This window comes from Phaethon aethereus (assembly GCF_964289735.1).
Source record: "Phaethon aethereus genome assembly, chromosome: 12".
NCBI lineage: Eukaryota > Metazoa > Chordata > Aves > Phaethontiformes > Phaethontidae > Phaethon > Phaethon aethereus.
Genome location: NC_138588.1, coordinates 6,569,657 through 6,587,373, shown reverse-complemented (window position 1 = coordinate 6,587,373; position 17,717 = coordinate 6,569,657). Strand labels below are relative to the sequence as shown.

At 44.0% G+C, this 17,717-nt stretch overlaps 1 protein-coding gene across 3 annotated transcripts in view; it reads left to right on the top strand.

Annotated features, from left to right (window-relative positions):
* Window positions 1-9,055: 9,055 nt before the first annotated feature.
* The window catches only part of MCTP2 (multiple C2 and transmembrane domain containing 2), a gene marked incomplete at its 3' end in the record, with an annotated part of 103,673 nt that continues 95,011 nt past the window's right edge, over window positions 9,056-17,717 (top strand). The window contains exons 1-3 of one of the 3 annotated variants that reach the window (XM_082004918.1): window positions 9,056-9,638; window positions 15,169-15,231; window positions 16,351-16,459. In XM_082004918.1, the coding sequence (XP_081861044.1) occupies window positions 9,165-9,638; window positions 15,169-15,231; window positions 16,351-16,459 (646 nt within the window). In that variant the 5' untranslated portion in view covers window positions 9,056-9,164. Of the gene's footprint in view, window positions 9,639-14,884; window positions 15,232-16,350; window positions 16,460-17,717 lie in introns of those variants that run through there. The other 2 variants (XM_082004920.1, XM_082004919.1) reach the window with 2 other exon arrangements.

The window sequence follows — 17,717 nt, the reverse complement described above, 5'->3', positions numbered from 1 at the left end:
CATCTTACTTCCATTCAAGTATAGAAGCATATAAAATGATCTTTTACGAAGCCCTTGTACTAATTTGGTTGACAGCCACAAGTCAAGTTTTTATTTTATATTTAAGTTTATCATCCCACTAGGCTTTGCAAATGAGTCTGTGACAACAGAGCAATAGAAGAGCAGGACCTGTGTCAACAGACTGGCATCAGTTGAAGCCCTACAGGGAAGCTTGAGCTCAAAAACCACGGCAAGGTTTGGAAGCTGGCCAAGGCATGACCTTGCTTTTGCAGCAAGTTGCCTATGCGATGAAGATGTTAGCTACACTTCAGCGGTGCGCTCCCTTTGATGCTTGTTAGTACTAAAAATAATTCTCACACTGATTTCCCCAGGGTAATTAGCCTGTGCAGAGTCAGACTGAGATTAGAGTTTTTCTGGTGTCTTATCAAACTTAAGTTCAGGTATTTACCATACGCTGTAAGACACAGCTGCAGGAAGAAAAGGCTGTCTCACTCTTTCAATATCGTGTGCGTGCATCTAACTGGGCGTCCCTCGGTAGCCTACGTGGTCACACCCAGAGAGGAGCGGCTTCAGGCCCACCTAGGTCAGCCTTTCGTTTTGCACTTATTTCTTCCACAAAAGAAGTGCAACTCTTGAAGGTGTTAGTACTCCAAGGCACATCCTGCCCCTGGTAAAGTATTCCCTTTTCTTTTAAATGTTTTAAATATCATATATGAGTGTAACTGGTGCTGGGTTTGGAATGTTCCAGGAGAAACTGGTAACTCTGAGCAAAGGGTTACTTTAGTTGGATGACATCTTCTTATCTCCCTGGCTGCTGATGCTTGTAACAAAGCTACCGCATTTCCAGATAAGGTACTGAAATTGGCCATTGCAAAGACCGAAGTGTAGATTTCTTTTCCTAAAGTAATTTCACTCTTCTTAGTACTAATGTTTGACTGGGTTCTAGACACAGTGATGAGAAGAACCTGGGGTACCGAGTATGATCTGTTATAGAAATAACCACCCAGCACATACAGTTGTTTAGCCATGCCAGAGCTATTTTTCTGATATTTTTTTTTTCCCCTAGGGAGGAATGGTTTGACTTATGGTTCCTAGGGGTAGAAGGTGGAATTTATAGCAAAGAGCTAGCAGAAGAGTATGAAAAAGAGGATCCCAGTCCCTTTTCTCCCTGCTCCGTTATCTCTTCCTTGATGTTTCTCAGTGCACTGAATTCAGAAATTATAAATCTAAAGCGGCTATACTCTTCGTATGACTTTCTATAGCCAAATACTACGCTGCATAGCAGAAGTGGAATTAGCTTTGCTTGTAACTTGTGCAATGTCTTATGTCAGGATTTAAGCCAGCGAATCTGTGCCAGGCAGAGACTGGGGTGAATACCGCATGCCAGAATGGCCAGAATCAGTAGGGGCTTTTTAATGAGGGGGTTTCATTAGTTCCTTCCAGTATGAACCTGTGTTAAGATGGATGCAAGTGAGGAACATCTTTCTAACAGCCCCTAATGCATGTTAGTCTCTTCAGCTACGATGGCTTTAAATGTTGGCTAGCATTTAGTAGTAGCTGAAAACACAGACGGACTCACGCGTTCTGAAGATGGATGGCATGCGAACTTTCCCAATGTTTTCATTCTAACTAGATAAGCAAATTGAGCACAATGATTACTGGTTTTATGAAAGTTGTAACAGGGGTGTTCTCCTGCTCCGTTGCATTTTTATCTTCTTGCTGGCTTGGAGAGTTCGGCTGAAACGTGTCGGCGGGGAGTGTTTTGGGGTGCTTCGGTGAGCATTGTGCACCTCTGGGTGTGCAGGGAATGGTTACTTAGTGCAGAAAGACAACGTATTCCATAATTTCCAATATATAAATCAATTTGGGTTTGTTTGTCAGTTATGTTGTGCACTTTTATGTTTTCAGAGTGTCTTGCAGTAGTTCTCACTTGTGGCTTTTCTGGCTTCCTGACAAGACAGCAAGAGAAGTAGAATTGCAGAACAATTTCTCTAGGCTTTCAATGGCATTTTAAATACCTCTACAGCCACCTGTTAGAATACCTAAAAAAATCATTTAGCTCTAAATACCATAACAATCTAAAAGTGTAAGTAGGGACTGTTATAGTGAGAGAAACCAAAGCACATTAAAAAAAAAAAAAAATCCCACAGACCATAGTTAGAAGAGGATAAAATTATGGAAATATTTGCTGTATCAGTCAGATGGTGAGCTGTGACCAACTTTTTTGTCACTAATCCTTTCCTTCTAGCCCCTCTTGCCTCCAGAAGAGGAGACAAAGAAAAGAAAAGCATATCATAAAGATGACAGGCGCAATCAAAAGCGGTCTCTCTGAAGGAAGAGATTAAACTATATGGATTCTTCTGAGTGTTTGAGATTTAGCAACATATTAAAGAATAGGCTGAAGAAAATAAGCTAAAAAGATTTTTTTTTTCTTATTACATAGGAACAAGGAGCCATTTGATTCAATTGAAACAACAAAGTTAAAGTTGATAAGAGGAAATGTTTATCTTCAAATAATTACTGTTTGCGGCTTTTTGCTACAGCGTGCCATTTGATGTAAGGAAAGAATAGAGAGGCCAAACTTAGACCAAGAATTTGGCAAAGTACGCTTTCTCTGTGGTTGCTTGGAGAACATTTGGCGATGTGGTTGACACTGAACTTCTGAGGCTGTGGAAGGAAGAGGAAAACTTCTGGCCTGTGGATGATAAGGAGTACGTGAAAAACACATTGGTACTGAGAACACACTTTATAAAAGCAATGGAGAATTTATCTTTAAAATTTTGCATTTCTATTGACATTGCTCAGTATGGAGAAGAAAAGCAGAGGAAAATTGATGGAGGCAGAAAGAACAGACTGGTTTTATGAGGAGGTCATGCCTTGGTTAGGAGTGACAGTTGTGCACGTGAACATGTGCTGGTGTGGCACTGGGGTAGCCCAGAAAGCCTGGCACCCCTGGCTCCAGCACCATGCCGGGTGGCAGGGGTGGTCCCTGTCCCTGATCTGCCAGTGACGCCTCTGGGGAACGGATGTCTGGTCATGGTGGTGATGTGTTTTTTCTGCTTGACCTGGTGAATCAGAAAATTGCCACTAGATGGCTGATGTCAGAGTGCATTTGCCCTTTACACCGTATTTTCACTTTTCTGATTAGAACATATTGTGTGTGTATTTTTGTTTCTGTATTATAACCATCATTTGGATTATTTGTTTATAAATACAATATTTATTAAAAAAATTTATAGCTGCAGCAGGAATGTGGGTGTAAAGGTTCGGAGGCAGAGTATGGCCAAACTTCTTGGCAATCCAGGGGTTGGCTTGCTGCTGCTTTAGCCTCAGTTCAGGCAACCTTGTGATCCCTGTGCAGCAAATATCACCACAGTGTTGCCCTGGTGTGGAATCTGGAGTGGGAGCTGCTAGGTGGCAGGTAGCTGGATCCATCCCTGCTGTCCTGACCAAAACCCAGAAACTTTTCCTCCAATTTTTTCATTTTCTTTCTTTCTTTTTTTTCCTTCTACTGTGATTCTGCCTGGCTTGAGGTTAAATGCAAGTGGGTCTCAGATGCAGTATGGTCCCTGCACCATCCTTGCTGAATGGGCATTTCTGTTCAGCAAACGAAGGAATATAGCTGGAAAAAACATTCAATTGGGGGAAAGTAACTGGAAAAACCTACAGGAACAAGCCTGCTGCTAGGAAACAAAAATCTCAAAGCAAACAAAGTAAAAACGACAGCAGTGGGTTGTCAAAATGAGAGGGGTGGAGAATAACAGGAAGGGAATAGGAAGCAGTAAGAGCCTTGGGAAGTGGATGTTGAGCTGGGTGCTGCCTTTATAATGTCTTTACTCCAAGTTTCTAGGCATGTAGGCAAGCAGAGAACACTGGCAGTAGATGAGCTGTTTGAGTTCCAACAGTGTGTTTCATATTTTGTGCAAATGTTTAGCCTAATGGTTTCTGTTATTGGCATGCAATGTAATAGTAAAGTCTGTGGCTGCCTTGTCAAGTTTTTTTCTAAAGATGGAAGAGCCTAAGTGAAAGCCATCAACCGGTGAGAGCCGTGTGTCTGGCGAGCTTGTGCAGGGCATCAGGCTGTGCTCTGACGTGGGCATTCCTTCCTCTCCGGTCAGATGTGTTCGGGTTGGAATTTTTCTCCTCCCCCTGTAAATCTGATCATCTTGCACTTCACCCCGACTTCAGGGAGAAAAGGAAGCCCCGCCATGCCTTTGGGTGCCTCAGACCTCCCTCTGAGGTTCAGAAGATTGTTTTTGCTTCTTGGTGATGCTGCGAGGGGAAAAAAATTCACTTTGTCCATGTGAACTTTGATACTGGGTTTGACTTCTGGAGATAGAGGTGACAATACTGTGTTAAGCTGATATATCTATACTAGCACACCTTCCTATTTGCGCAAAATTTGTTACTGTCTCGAGATTGCATGTAATGCCATTATAGCTTATTATTTTTTGTATGGAATATAATGCTGATATTAAACACCAATATAAATGGGGGGGGAGAGGCTGTGCGGCTTAGTTATATACTAATACAGTTAAGGCATTTTTTTGTAAGTGCCTGAACACTCTGCTAGTACAGTGTGGTTAGTCATAAAATTATTTAAGTAAGTTATTCAGTAACAGGTTAAGTAATCTTACTTAAATGTAAGAGTAGATTTCTTTGAAAGCAGACAGTCCTTTCTCTGATCTGGATTTATCCAACAGTTGTATTTTTATTTCCTCTGCTGGCATTTTCCCTACTGATCAGGAAAACAGTGAGATAAGTAATTTTTGGTCAACTATGCAAATATTAGAAAATAAATACGCTATGAGTTTTGAAAGCAGCAGTCATGTAGTTAACAGTATACATTTCTAAGGATATAGGTATATGCTATCAGCTCTGTGTGTGTCTTTGGGACTGTAGAGGAGTGTGCCGAGGCCAAAGTGCAGTTCCTGAGTCAGCTCCGATTTGCTGCTGCGAAAGTCTCCGGGGAGGAAACACACCCGGGAACACACTGGGATGCCGTCACTGTCATCTGGATTTGCGTGCTAACCGTGACCATGGCATGGACCTTCAGTCCCTGTCCCTAATAGTCAGCATAGGGCTTAACACCGTTTCCACCCGGGCTGGCTGCTGTGGTCCTGACTGGCTTATGGACATGGTCGGGGGCTGGCGGAGACCAGGGTGGCTTCCCCAGCAGGCGCTAAGGATGAGGGCACCGTGGTGATGTCACGCTCCAGGGCGTGACCCGCGTGCCTCCCGGGATCAGGCAGGGATTGCCCACCGTGGCTGGGAGGCCAGGGAGCAGGGGTGAGGCCAGGGCTCCAGAAGTCTCATTTCTTCCTACGTTACAGGCTCTTTTGGCACGCTGTGGGAACACGCCGGGCTCCGCGGTGATGCTGTGTTGACCCAGGAGACTCTGCTGTGTGTTGCAACACGCAGGCCGTGGGGTGCAATGTGCAGGGACACAAGGCAATCCTCCCGCTCCCCTCTGCAGACACTTTGGGAGAATATCGCTTTGATTTCTGCTAGTGGACAGACTCTCCTCCCCTGTTTTTCTCCCCGGGGTGCTCTGAGCCTCCCCCAAAAGACACGCTGCAGGGAGGCACAGCAGAGCCCGAGGGGACCCAGGGCAGCCACCAGACCTACCCGTGCCCCAAGATTGGACCCTCTCCCCTCTTGTTTTTGGACACAAGCAGGCTCGTTCACAGCGCAGAGGTGCAAGGGTTAAGCCCCCCCAGTTGCCCTCGTCCTCTTGGAGCAATGAGTTAGTCTCATCTCTCAGCCCAGGTCCTCTGTCCCCAGAGCAGCACCCAGCGAAACCCTCCCTCCCCCAGCTCCTGGGGCAGCCAAGCCTGAAGCCCCTCTCACTTCCCACCAGCTCCGAAAAATCTTACTCTGCACTGAGGCAATTACACCCATCTAATTAAAACCAAGGCGCGTGCCACCCCTCAATAACACAGGGGTGGAGGTGGTGGGGAGCAGGGAAGGCTGCTGCTCCTGCCTGCCTTATCCCTCTTCTTTCCAGCTCTCCTCTGCCTCCCTCCCTGCCCCCTGAGTTCCCTGTGGGACTTCCATAGGGGGCTGCTCCCCAGAAAGCTCAGCAAAGTGGGCAGGGGGGGAGTAGGAATGGGAGGAGGGACAGAAAATAGATTGATGTTAGTGATTTTGCAGAAGGTGCCTCTGTGTGTGTGTGCATGCACATCGACTCCGGGGGTCTTTGTCCCATCCTTTCCTCCCACCCTCCCCTACAACCCTTTAACAGCCACTCAGCTCCAGAAGCTCTTGATTGACTTTAAATGTAATTAAGTTGTAAGCATGCTGAGTGGTGTAATTCAGGGAGGTTTCATTGCCCATCAGAGAATGTGGGGGAGTGGAGTCAGAGGGGTGGTAATGCACTTTTTATTGGTCTGCAACTGGAAGAGGTTCAGGGGATTTGTGGGGAGGGAGATGTCTGGGGAGGAGTGTGGGACCAGGCAGGGGGGTTGGGGTCAGGGAGGGTGAGTCTGGGGTTTTTTTAGCTTCAAGCCCAAAGGTCCTGGGGGGGATGGGAGGTGTCCCATGGTAGGTCAGGTGGGGCATCCCTGAGTCACTACCCCATGGGAGCTCTGTGTCTTTGGGTCAGTCCCTGAGGGATGCAGGGACTCAGACCACCCTGGGGCTGTGCCAAGGAGCACCCAGCCCAGTCCTTCTCTGTGGCCCATCTACCTGTATTTGGATACTTTCCAGATGCGTCGGGGATTGTGCTTAACTGCAGCGCACCAGGTCTGGTCTGGAGGTGTTGGCTTCTCATCTTGCTTTGCTCTGCCGTGGGCTGTGCCTCTCCTCTCTGCATGAGGACAGGCTGCGAGGGAAGCAGTGGGGCTTGTGCTATTTCAGTAGAGACCTCCCATCACACCCAAGGGCATGCAGGCGCCCTGAGGAACAGGGAAAAGCAGAAAGCCAGGCCTCAGTGTCTGGATCTGGTGTTTCAGCCACCGTATTTCCTCTGAGCAAGGAGGACATTCACGCTGCACAGTCAGGCATTCCCTGGACTCAGGACGAGGACTTCAACTTTCTTGCGTAGCGGCTTGTTATGCATCCTCGCTGTCTCCCATCACATGGTGGGACAACCCTGCTTTAGGTCCTCTGGGGAAACCCTGGTTTCCTGAACATATACTTTCATCAAACTGGCTGGTATTTCCTGAGCTGGATGCCAGCTTTGAGCTGATGCTGATTTTTGCCACTTGTCTATTTTTTTGGATTCCACCAGAAAGCACTTCTGCTGTTTCCTCTAGAGGAGAAAGTGGGCAAATATGTCCCTGGGGGAGAGATTCTTGTACCAGTTTTGTTAAGGAGTGCTTCCCACCTCAAACCTCTTAGATATAGTCTCCAAGTCGAAGGCATGACTCTCTCTACAGTACTACTGTTACAGAAGTTTTATTACTTTGTGGTGTGCATTTTTTTGTTTCTTCTCCTTTCTTCACTCAGTAGCATGATCTCTTGCTGAGCCATTGTGGTTTACTGTGTTTACGGGGTTTGGTGGGGTGGTCTGTACAACTTATACATTGGTTTAACATTGTATTGGGCTTCAGGCTGCCCCTAATCTCAGGGCTGACAGCTCCATACCTGGCTCAACCCAGAGCAGCTCTGAAGAACTTCTATATTGCAAGGAAAGGTTGCACTGGTGAGGCTGCACCTTGAATCCTGCGTACAGTGTTGGGCCCCTCACTGCAAGAAGGACATTGAGGTGCTTGAGCGTGTCCAGAGAAGGGCAACAAAGCTGGTGAGGGGTCTGGAGAACAAATCTTACAAGGAGCTGCTGAGGGAACTGGGGTTGTTCAGTCTGGAGAAGAGGAGGCTGAGGGGAGACCTTGTCGCTCTCTATAACGACCTGAAAGGGGGTTGTGGAGATGAGGGTGTTGGTCTCTTCTCCCAAGTAATTAGTGATAGGACGAGAGGAAATGGCCTCAAGTTGCACCAGGGGAGGTTTAGATTGGATATTAGGAAAAATGTCTTTACTGAAAGAGTGGTCAAGCATTGGAACAGGCTGCCCAGGGAGGTGGTGGAGTCACCATCGCTGGAAGTGTTCAAAAAAACTTGTAGACGTGGCACTTAGGGACATGGTTTAGTGGCCATGGTGGTGTTGGGTTGATGGTTGGATGTGATGATCTTAAAGGTATTTTCCAACCTTAATGATTCTGTGATTCTGTAAATCTGCAGGTTCCATCAGCTTATTTCTTAATGGGTTTTGATGATGATTTGAGTGTCTCTGCTTCACAGAATAAGGATGGTTGCTCAGCTGTTAACCACGAAAGACACTGTCCACGAGGATATTCCTGTGCACAGAAGAGGTGTCCGTTTGATGGCTCCCTTACGATGCAGATACAGTAAGTGATTTAGTTTTGGCTCTTTTTGTCCCTCCCTATTGTATAAATGCTCAATATGAATCAACTCAAAGACAAGAGTCTGCCAGTAGGTTCTCAAAAATCTGCAAGTGATCCCTCCATCCATTTTTGCCTAAGCTTTCAATTACCTTCTTTATGAGGAAAATTAATTCTGTAGTGGCAAGTTTCACTGGCAGTGGGTTAACAGAAGGAGTATTCTGGGATCTCAGCTTGGATTTCTCATGTCCTATGTGTCCTCTTCAGCCTCAGCCACTTGGTTTGTGGAGCTGTTTTTCATGTAGTGCTTGTCTAGTAATGTGTCATGTAAGAATCCACTTAGCCTAGGAAACAGCAATAAAAACCCCTACATGCTGCCAGCTTTGCCAGCGTTTTTCATGTGCTAGGATTATCAAGATTTAACTCCCATCAATAAGTTTTGTACAGAAACTGTTTCAAACTGGATAAATCTCAAATTTTTGCAAATCGGGACTTGGCAGAAGAAATACAGTGTCTTCCCTTAGCAATCATAAAGTAGTGGGCAGACATTGCATTTAGTGTAGGATTAAATACTTGTTCCAGCTGTTTTCCTCCTAAATAACCAAAGCTACCCACCAGACTTTATTTGGAATGACTTACTAATGCTTTGCTTTAACTGTTTAGAAAAATGAAAGCTTTAAGATGACACAACATGAATCATAATCTTCAGTGGCTGTTCACCTTCATGATTGACTTGCCTTCTTCCTATGTTCCTTTTAGTTACCCTCAGAATCGCTGAAGCCATTTTGTGCAGGAGGAATTGCTGAGATTCCCCTCACAGCAATGGACTTGCATAAACAATCCGTCTGGGGATCCCTGAAGCAGAAAACTAGACCGTTCCTGCAGAACCTAAGTGTGAAGAAGACAAAGAAGAGGTCTAGCAAAATGGTAGCAAGGAAGGTCTGCTCCTTGGACCGACGCCTCAGCGTGTCAGTGCCTGACATGCTGGAGGTGGAGACCCTTACGGAAGAAGAAATGACTTACTCAAGTACTCAGGTGTTTTCAGGCTGCTCCCCCAAGAGCTTCTCCAGGTCTGTGGTGTCCCTGAAAAGCACAAGTGCTTCAGTGAGGCCGGTGGGGGAGAACTTGCCGTGGGCACCGCAGCAGGCAACGTGCACAGAGGTGACAGTCGCCCACCCAGACGAGCAAGTCGTGGGCAGCCCCGTGTCCGAGGGGAAGAGGAAATCCAGTGACGGCCTCTTTGAGCTGCTGCAGAGCACCCGCCTGGGCGCCGGCCTGTCAGATGGAGGGGCAGAGGTAGGTGCTGGGGCATCAGCTGGGCTCCGTGCCTGTCTCGGGCTCGTCACGTTTCTCCTTAATTGTCTGGTTTATAAAGGGATGGAGGACGGGGCCCTATTCAAGGAATACATGGGGGATAAAAATGACCATAAACCATATATAATATAGAAATTACTGGAGACTAATACAGATACACTTTTGGTTAGTCTGGAGCTACAAAATAACCCTGTTCCACTTTTTTTTTTATTCTGGCAAGGTTATGATACTTTGGATTTTTCAGATTTGTTGGAATTGCTTGCTTAAGTCAAAAGTTGTTAGAGCCCTCTGAGCTCTGAAGTGTACTGCTGATATCTTTGGCATAGTGTTGTGGTTTAACCCGGTAGGCTGCTAAACACCACACAGCCGTTTGCTCGCTCCTCCTCAGTGGGTTCGTTAAAAAAAACCCCTAAAACTCATGGTCTGAGATAAAGACAATTTAATAGGACAGAAAAGGAAGGGGAAATAACAGAAATTATTAAAGAATATACAAAACAACTGATGCACAATGCAACTGCTCACCACCTGCTGACCAATGCCCAGCCAGTCCCTGAGCAGCGGCTGTTGCCCCCCAGCCAACTCCCCCCGTGTTGTATTGTTTGGCATGATGTCTATATGGTATGGAATATCCCTTTGGCCGGTTGGGATCAGCTGTCCTGGCTGTCCCCCCTCCCAGCTTCTTGTGCACCCCCAGTCTCCTTGCTGGCAGGGCAGTATGAGAAGCTGAAAAGTCCTTGACTTAGTCTAAGCATTGCTCAGCAACAACTGAAACATCAGTGTGTTATCAACGTTATTCTCATCCTAAATCCAAAGCACAGTACCATACCAGCTACTAGGAAGAAAACTAACTCTATCCCAGCCAAAACCAGGACGCATAGTTACTCTTTTTAGTTAATCTAGCTTTACCAGGTTTGCTATATAGCAAAATCAACTTACCATCCTCCTACTCAAGACCCAGCTGAAGGCAAGAGGTGAAAGATGATGGGTGAGCGAGGTGAACTGTGCCTGCGCCTGGAGGTAGCCAAAACAAGCATGTGATGGAGAACAGTGAACATGTAGCATCATGCTCAGGGTTGTCCTTTGGGTTTGCACTGTGATTAGAGGAAGAGCAAACCCAAAGTGTTTCCTCTGCGTTCCCTGTCTTGCCTCTCTTCTTCCCTTTCCCCCCATCTCTGCGGTCAGTATTTCTGTGGCTGGACATACTGTCCCATGAACAGGAGGATCAGAGTCCAACATGCTTCAAATCTGACACAGAACAGTAATTCCTGCCCAGCCTGAGTGAAGTGGAGAATCCTGGGGAGTTGCATGATGGCTTTATACTGTAGACAGCAGGTGAAGGTTGTGGCTGCATGAAATGTTTTAGGCAAAATTTATTTATGTTTTGTGGAAGTGTATTGAGTTTTCACTGGGAAGGTTAGAATTTGAACTTTGTTTTGAGGCCGTTTCACCAATAACCTAGGTGTTCCAGCTACGATAGCTGCTTTCCATAGTCACCTGAGATGTAAAAATGGGAAATAGACATTTTGATTTAAAGTCCTGTTTTGTGAGTGGTGATTTCACAGGTTAATCAACATTTTTTAACTGCATTTTCAAAATAATGAGTGGTGCTGCTATGGGGAAAATGGTCCTGTCTGATAGAAAACTGCTTGTTCTTCATCTCGCAGGTCTGTGTGTTGTTATCAAATCAGTGTCAGCTCCTAGTCTGTTGTGATGCAAAGTGAGAGACTGGTAGTTGCAGACCATCACTTCCAGTTTAGTGTTGCTAAATTGTTAATGTGTTGGCTTCAACTCACCGGAGTGTACCTTTATGGAGAAGTCTGCATAAGATAAATAGCTAAAATAGTATATAACTTTGTTTCTGTGCTTAAACTTTACTCAAAAGTTGTAGCAACTCAGTATATGGTAGATTGAGGATTATGAACGTGTCATTATTTTGGGAGTTTTTGCAGTTTTTTTAATGACAGCAGCAGTTCTTTACTGCTGTTATAGACAAGAAACTCTAACCTAAAATTTACTGCAGCATCGCCATCAAAGTTAATCCAAAATCCTGGTTTGACTTTGGGCAAACTAAGTACTTTAGGAGAAGGAGGTACCTGTATAGTGATGGGATAACTTAACTTGAAGTTTCTTCCAGACTCACAGTCTGAGTCTGGCTTATTCTCTGCAGCATTTAAGTCTTTTTTTTCCAAATTGTGTGTGTAAATCATTTCATATTTACTTTTATACCAAATCATTTTGTTATGTGGATATCCCTTTCCTATAATCTGCCTCCAATTACAATTTTTAAATGCAGTAAGATTTTTTTTTTCTAAAGAATACGTAACAAAGTGAAGCAAATCAAAGTGGAAATAGATAAGGAATATTGAAAAAAATTGATTATTTTAAGTTGAATTTTGTAGAAACCTCAATATTCAGCTTTTCATGTACTTCATTGAACAGCTACAAAATTAGTACTCTGTGTGCCTCGGATGGGCACAGTTTATTGCAGAGGTTATTGGTCTCCTAATACTGAGTGGGGTTGCTGTGAAGTGCACAGCAGCAGCTTGCATGGTTCTTTTGTAGGCATCATTCACTGCTCCGTGAGGTAAATCAGAAGGAAGGCAGATCCCTGGAACAAAACAAACTAAAAAAAGCAAAAATGTAGGTTGAGTTCTCTTCCCCCCTGAATTGCTTGTCACATGCCACCTACTCATTTCCTGGTTATCTGTGGTCACTCAATATCATCAGACATTTTCCAAGCCTGATGCACGAGCTCAGTGTGGGCTTGTGGTTTTCACACTCGTCTAAACTCCCAGCACAGAGCTGTCAATGTCCGGAGCGTGCCATCTCCAGTAAACGCTCTTTCTGCAGGTACCACAGCCTCACAGCACGGTTTGGCTTGGAGGGGACTTTTAAAGGCCATCTAGTCCAACGCCCAACAACGAGCAGGGACATCTTGCACTAGAGCAGGCTGCTCAGAGCCCCGTCCAGCCTGGCCTGGGATGTTTCCAGGGATGGGGCATCCACCACCTCTCTGGGCAACCTGTGCGAGGGTTTCACCACCCTCACTGTGAAAAATTCTTCCTTATATCTGGTCTAAATCTGCCCTCTTTTAGTTTAAAACCATTACTGCCTTGTCCTATCACAACAGGCCCTGCTAAAAAGCCTGTCGCCATCTTTCTTCTAAGCCCCCTTTAAGTACTGGCAGGCTGCAATAAGGTCTACCCAGAGCCTTTTCAGGCTGAACAACCCCAACTCTCTCAGCCTGTCCTCACAGCAGAGCTGTTCCAGCCCTCTGAGCATTTTTGTGGCCTCCTCTAGACCTACTTCCACCATATTTCCATTTGCGAAGAGATTGACTGTGTCTGTTCTCTATTGCGGCCCAGCAAGGCAAATTTGAAGGGTGAAGGAGCAACTGAAGTTGCACTGAACCCCTCCCTGATTGATTCAGGTTGCAAAGGGCACCGTTAATATCATTTTTTTGTAGTTGGGTTCTGTCTGTGGTCACACATCATTTCTGAAGTGCTCTAACACCATGTCTTCATCTTCTTACTAACACCTTGCAGTGAGTCGGTGGCAATCCAGAGCCTCATCCTGTTGCTGATGCACTCAATGCCCTTGTATTTTGAATCATTCTTCTGCAGAAAACAAGAGGAGATAGAGGTTGTAAATCTTGTCAGGAGGAACGTTTGATTTATTTGCATATATATGTATATTCATATATATACTCTTGTTTGATTTGTTTTTACACAGATACATTTGGGACTATGACCTGCTGGGTGGATGTGGCCACATTTGCTTAGACTTTAAATTTCAGAAAGGCCACCGTAGTTAGTTAGATAAAAAACAGGATTTCAGGACTGTATTTTCAGTGAGGCCTTTGTCTATACTCAGTGATCTCACAGCAATTATTTAGCTAGAAGAATAGCAATTTACATTATATGGAGCTAAAATGAAAAAAAACAAGCTTTTCTTACTGAAAGTTATAATCTTTGTTCAAAATCTGTTGATGTAATGCAAGTAAACAGAAAGCAGAATAAAGACAAAATTGTAACTTTGAGGGTAATTTTTTTTATTATAAATTATATCAGGGTAGCAGAGAGGGTACTTTTTTGTTGTTATAATTTCAATACGGTTCTTTGATTCTGTGTTTATGCCATGTAAAACAAGCTGTAAAGAGAAACCATTATGAGTGCCAATGATGGTGCCTGAAGGAGATTCCTGTGATGCCAGGGACTATGAGAAATATTGGGTTTAATACACACAAGCGTGATTTTATGCATACTAGTCAGGAAATTCAAAGTTAGGGTTCCCCTAGCAGCTGTAACTCAGCTCTGTTGTGCGAGAAAACTCTTCTGCTGCTCTTTATGATGATAATTTTTCTACTTTTTAATGTGTTTTTGCAAGGTGGCCAAGTTACGATTACTGTGGGAACCGTAATGTTAAATTTTGTCTGTCATGCAAGTGAAATTCTACTTGCAATGCTGGATTACTGTACTTCCTCATATGTAATATATGTCTTTGGGGGGAAGAGGAGGAGAAGAATTACACAAAAACATATTTATATTTATTTCAGCATATCAATATCTCAAAAGATTTATGATCTTTGGTGCAGGAGGTGGTTCTTTTTATGTTTGTGTGGCGCTCCACACAATGCAGCTCTCGTCTGAGAGATTTGGATGTTACCACGCTGCACATAACATTTTCGCATGAGGATCGAATTCCACCTTGTGTGCATTTCTGTAGACTGAGGTTATTCTTAGCATAAATCTTTGTGTTTGAATGGGCTGTGATTGCCCTGCATTAGACCAAAAGAGTTGCCCAGGCATGTAGGTCCTCTTCAGCTAAAATGATGATCATGGACTGTTCTAGCAGTCAAAATATCATCAGGGTTGTCTTGACCAACGAATCCCTTCTGTGTGTCCAGCCAGTCTAGATGCTGTGCCATCATAGCCTCAAGTTTTTGGATGAGTCAGTATTTAGGAAAAAATGTTTAACTTCCTCTCCTATGCTGGGTACTAGATAAAAATCCTTTTTCCCTTTGACCACTTCTAACTTTCCCCGAGCTTTTTTTTGAAAACAAAACTTTTCCTAGACCTTGTCTTTTGGGTGATGAAGGAGAAACTGTAGTCAAGTGAGAGAGCAGCAGTCTCTCCAACCCTAGGATATGGCTGCTGCTGCCACCACCACTTCTGGCATTTTTTTATTTCATCTTAGTGAGGACACTTGGAGACTTAACAGATGAAATTCTGCTCAGGAATGGGGGTCAGCATTGCAATGCTGACTGATAAGTCACCAGATGCAGTAAACTTCAGGCATCAGGAGAGTTTGTGGTTGTTTCAGGAGACTAAGTACAGCTACTGTAAAACAGGAAAAAAATGTGTATCTAAATTATGAAGGAGAAAGTTCTATAAGCAGAAGTTAAAGAATTTCACTGGTTACATATATGTATGAGTACGTACTTGACTGATACTAGAAGTATTTTCTTGATACCTGTGTTACTGTTGTCTAATTCTTTGTATATTTTTTATAGTACCCATGTGGAGAGATGGATCTAGACTCTTCCATATCGTCTCAAATTTTTGATGATCAGATGGTAAGTCCTTTCATTTTAAAGAATTTTGAAACTTGATCAGAAGAACAATTTATTTTAGGTTTAGATTATTTGCTTCTTAATTTAAAACCCCAGCAGGTGAAGAAGATAGAGTCTATAGATTTCTCTAGTGTGGTTTTTTGGTTTGTTGTTTTTTTTCTTTGTTTAGTGGTGATTTCATTTTTGTTATGTGTTTTCTTTTTTTTTAGCAGTGTGAAGCAGTTGCTAATGTTTCAAATAGATCTGAATGTTCTGGATTTTTAAAAGTTTTCTATAATTTTTATGTTGTACTGGTAACTGATGAAAACATCAGCAAAATCAACTAGCAGCCCAGGAACAAACTGGATTAAAATAAAGACAGCAAATACCTTAACGTGGCTGTAGGGTTTGACAGACAACAAAAACAGTTTTAGGGCAGTGTGAAAAAGCATTGGCAGTTCTGACACATGCTTTTCTCGTGTAAAGCGTATTTGCCTATTCCAGACGAACTTCTCTACCTTTGCCCTCCAACCTCTCAAGTATTGTCCAGAGGGTGTTTTTGTTGAACGTGCTGGCTGGATGCTGCTGCTGAGGTGTGTAATCCTGGCAGCATCTCTGATGAACGAGAATCCTCTCGTTTGCTACTGCAAAACCTCACAACAACCATTGCCCACTGCTGTGTTTCTCTTAGAACTGTGTAAAGAAATGCTCTCCTCTCAGTAGCTATATGAACTGTGTATGTCCTCATGAAGTCATCAGTGTACAAATGGACTTGATGCTCTGTATGGGTCCCTTCCAACTTGAGATATTCCATGAATGTACAAGAAACAGCTAGGAACAAAAAAGATATAGTAAGTTGGTAGGATTTGGAAAACCTGTGCATGCATTTATGATTGTCAATATTACCACTCATTTTCAGGTGTAACCCTCCTTGTGTTACCCCTTCCTTTGTGAATGTACCCAATGCTGATGATTAGTTATTTGCATAATGAAACAAAGCCTGAGAAAAGTCTTTTCTTGATTAAAAAATTGCCCGAAGGAAAGACAAGAACTTTGTCTCTGCAAAACCAAGCAAACACCTGCTTCATTCATGGTCCGCTTCAGGAGGTGTGCAGTGCTGACTGATTTCTTTGTTCTCCTTAGGCTCTAGAGGAAGCAAACGACTGCTTGAGTGAGCTGCCCAGCCCCTTTGCCTACCTGCTGACCATCCACCTGAAGGAAGGCCGGAACCTGGTTATCAGAGATCGTTGTGGTGAGCCCCACCTTGCCTTTCAAATTCACATGGCTCTCCTTTCACTGACTTCACTTTGGCAGCAGTTGGCTGCTTTTTTCTTTTTTTTTTAATCTCTGATGCAACAAGTCATTGACTTGTGTCCCTTGCCTGGGTCAGAGCACTCAACGACTGGGTTTATCCACCTTAGGTACACAGGGGAGGGAGCTGCTCTCTGCTTGCTGCTCCTCCTGTCTGACTGGGCAGCTGCGAAGCACCTCCTTGGCTGGGCTTAGTATCTGTACCTATTCAGGAACCACAGAGGGATTAATCTTGAGAAATTCTATTTCAACTTAAAAAAAAAGAAAAAGCTAAAGAATATTTTGAAATTTATTAATTGATGGAGCTGCTCTAGGAATGTTTTTTTGGGGGTTCTCTGCAAAGGTTTTAATAAAAGAAACCATGGGAACAGGGCTGTAAGCCAACAATCCCCTCTCTAATCTGGGATGCAACCTAAGGAGGACAATGTACAAAAAAAAAAGTTACCAAACAAATTAGAAAACATTTGTGGAATTCCTGGAAAAACCTGTGCGAAAGTGCTTGCTGTTAGCCTGGCTTTTTTTCAGGCTGTTGCAACAGGGAGTAAAAGTGCTTATAAGCAGCCCGTTGGTAGTTTCTCCAGTTGCTGTGGAGGGAAGAGCTGTCCTGCCAGAAGCGCTGCGGCAGCTCGAAGGACTCTGCGGCAGCAGCTGCGCCAGGACCTTTGATCTGAACCTGTCAGAGAGCTCTTCCACATGTCCAATCTTTCTGCATTTTGGATTTGTTCTTTACTTCGTATTTTTTTCTGCATGCAGAAATAGTTCTAATACCTTTGCATTGCAAAATATATGAGCAATTTCTGGCTTTTGACATGAAGAAATAGGGTTTATTCATACAGTTTTAAAGAAAATAAGCTTGCACAGCTTGAAGGCCTGTGAAGGTCCCCTGGAGGGACCTGTATGGATTTAGAAACCTTCTCATATGGGCTACTTGTTGGGATTCCCCTTATCTATTATCTCAGTTAACTTTTTCCATGTTGGTTTTTCATGTCTTCACCAAACAGTAACTCTTGGCCAAGTGTATGCTCGTTTTTCCTTCTACTTTTTGGAAGCAGTGAATGAGTACTTAGATTAAGATCTTTACTCTTTAAACAGAAGCATATATTTCCTAACAGTGTAGCAGTTCATCAGATTTACTAGCGAGCTGTACAAGCCAGGACACATCCAGCTGCTTGTATGAAAAAGATGCTATGCATGAGCAA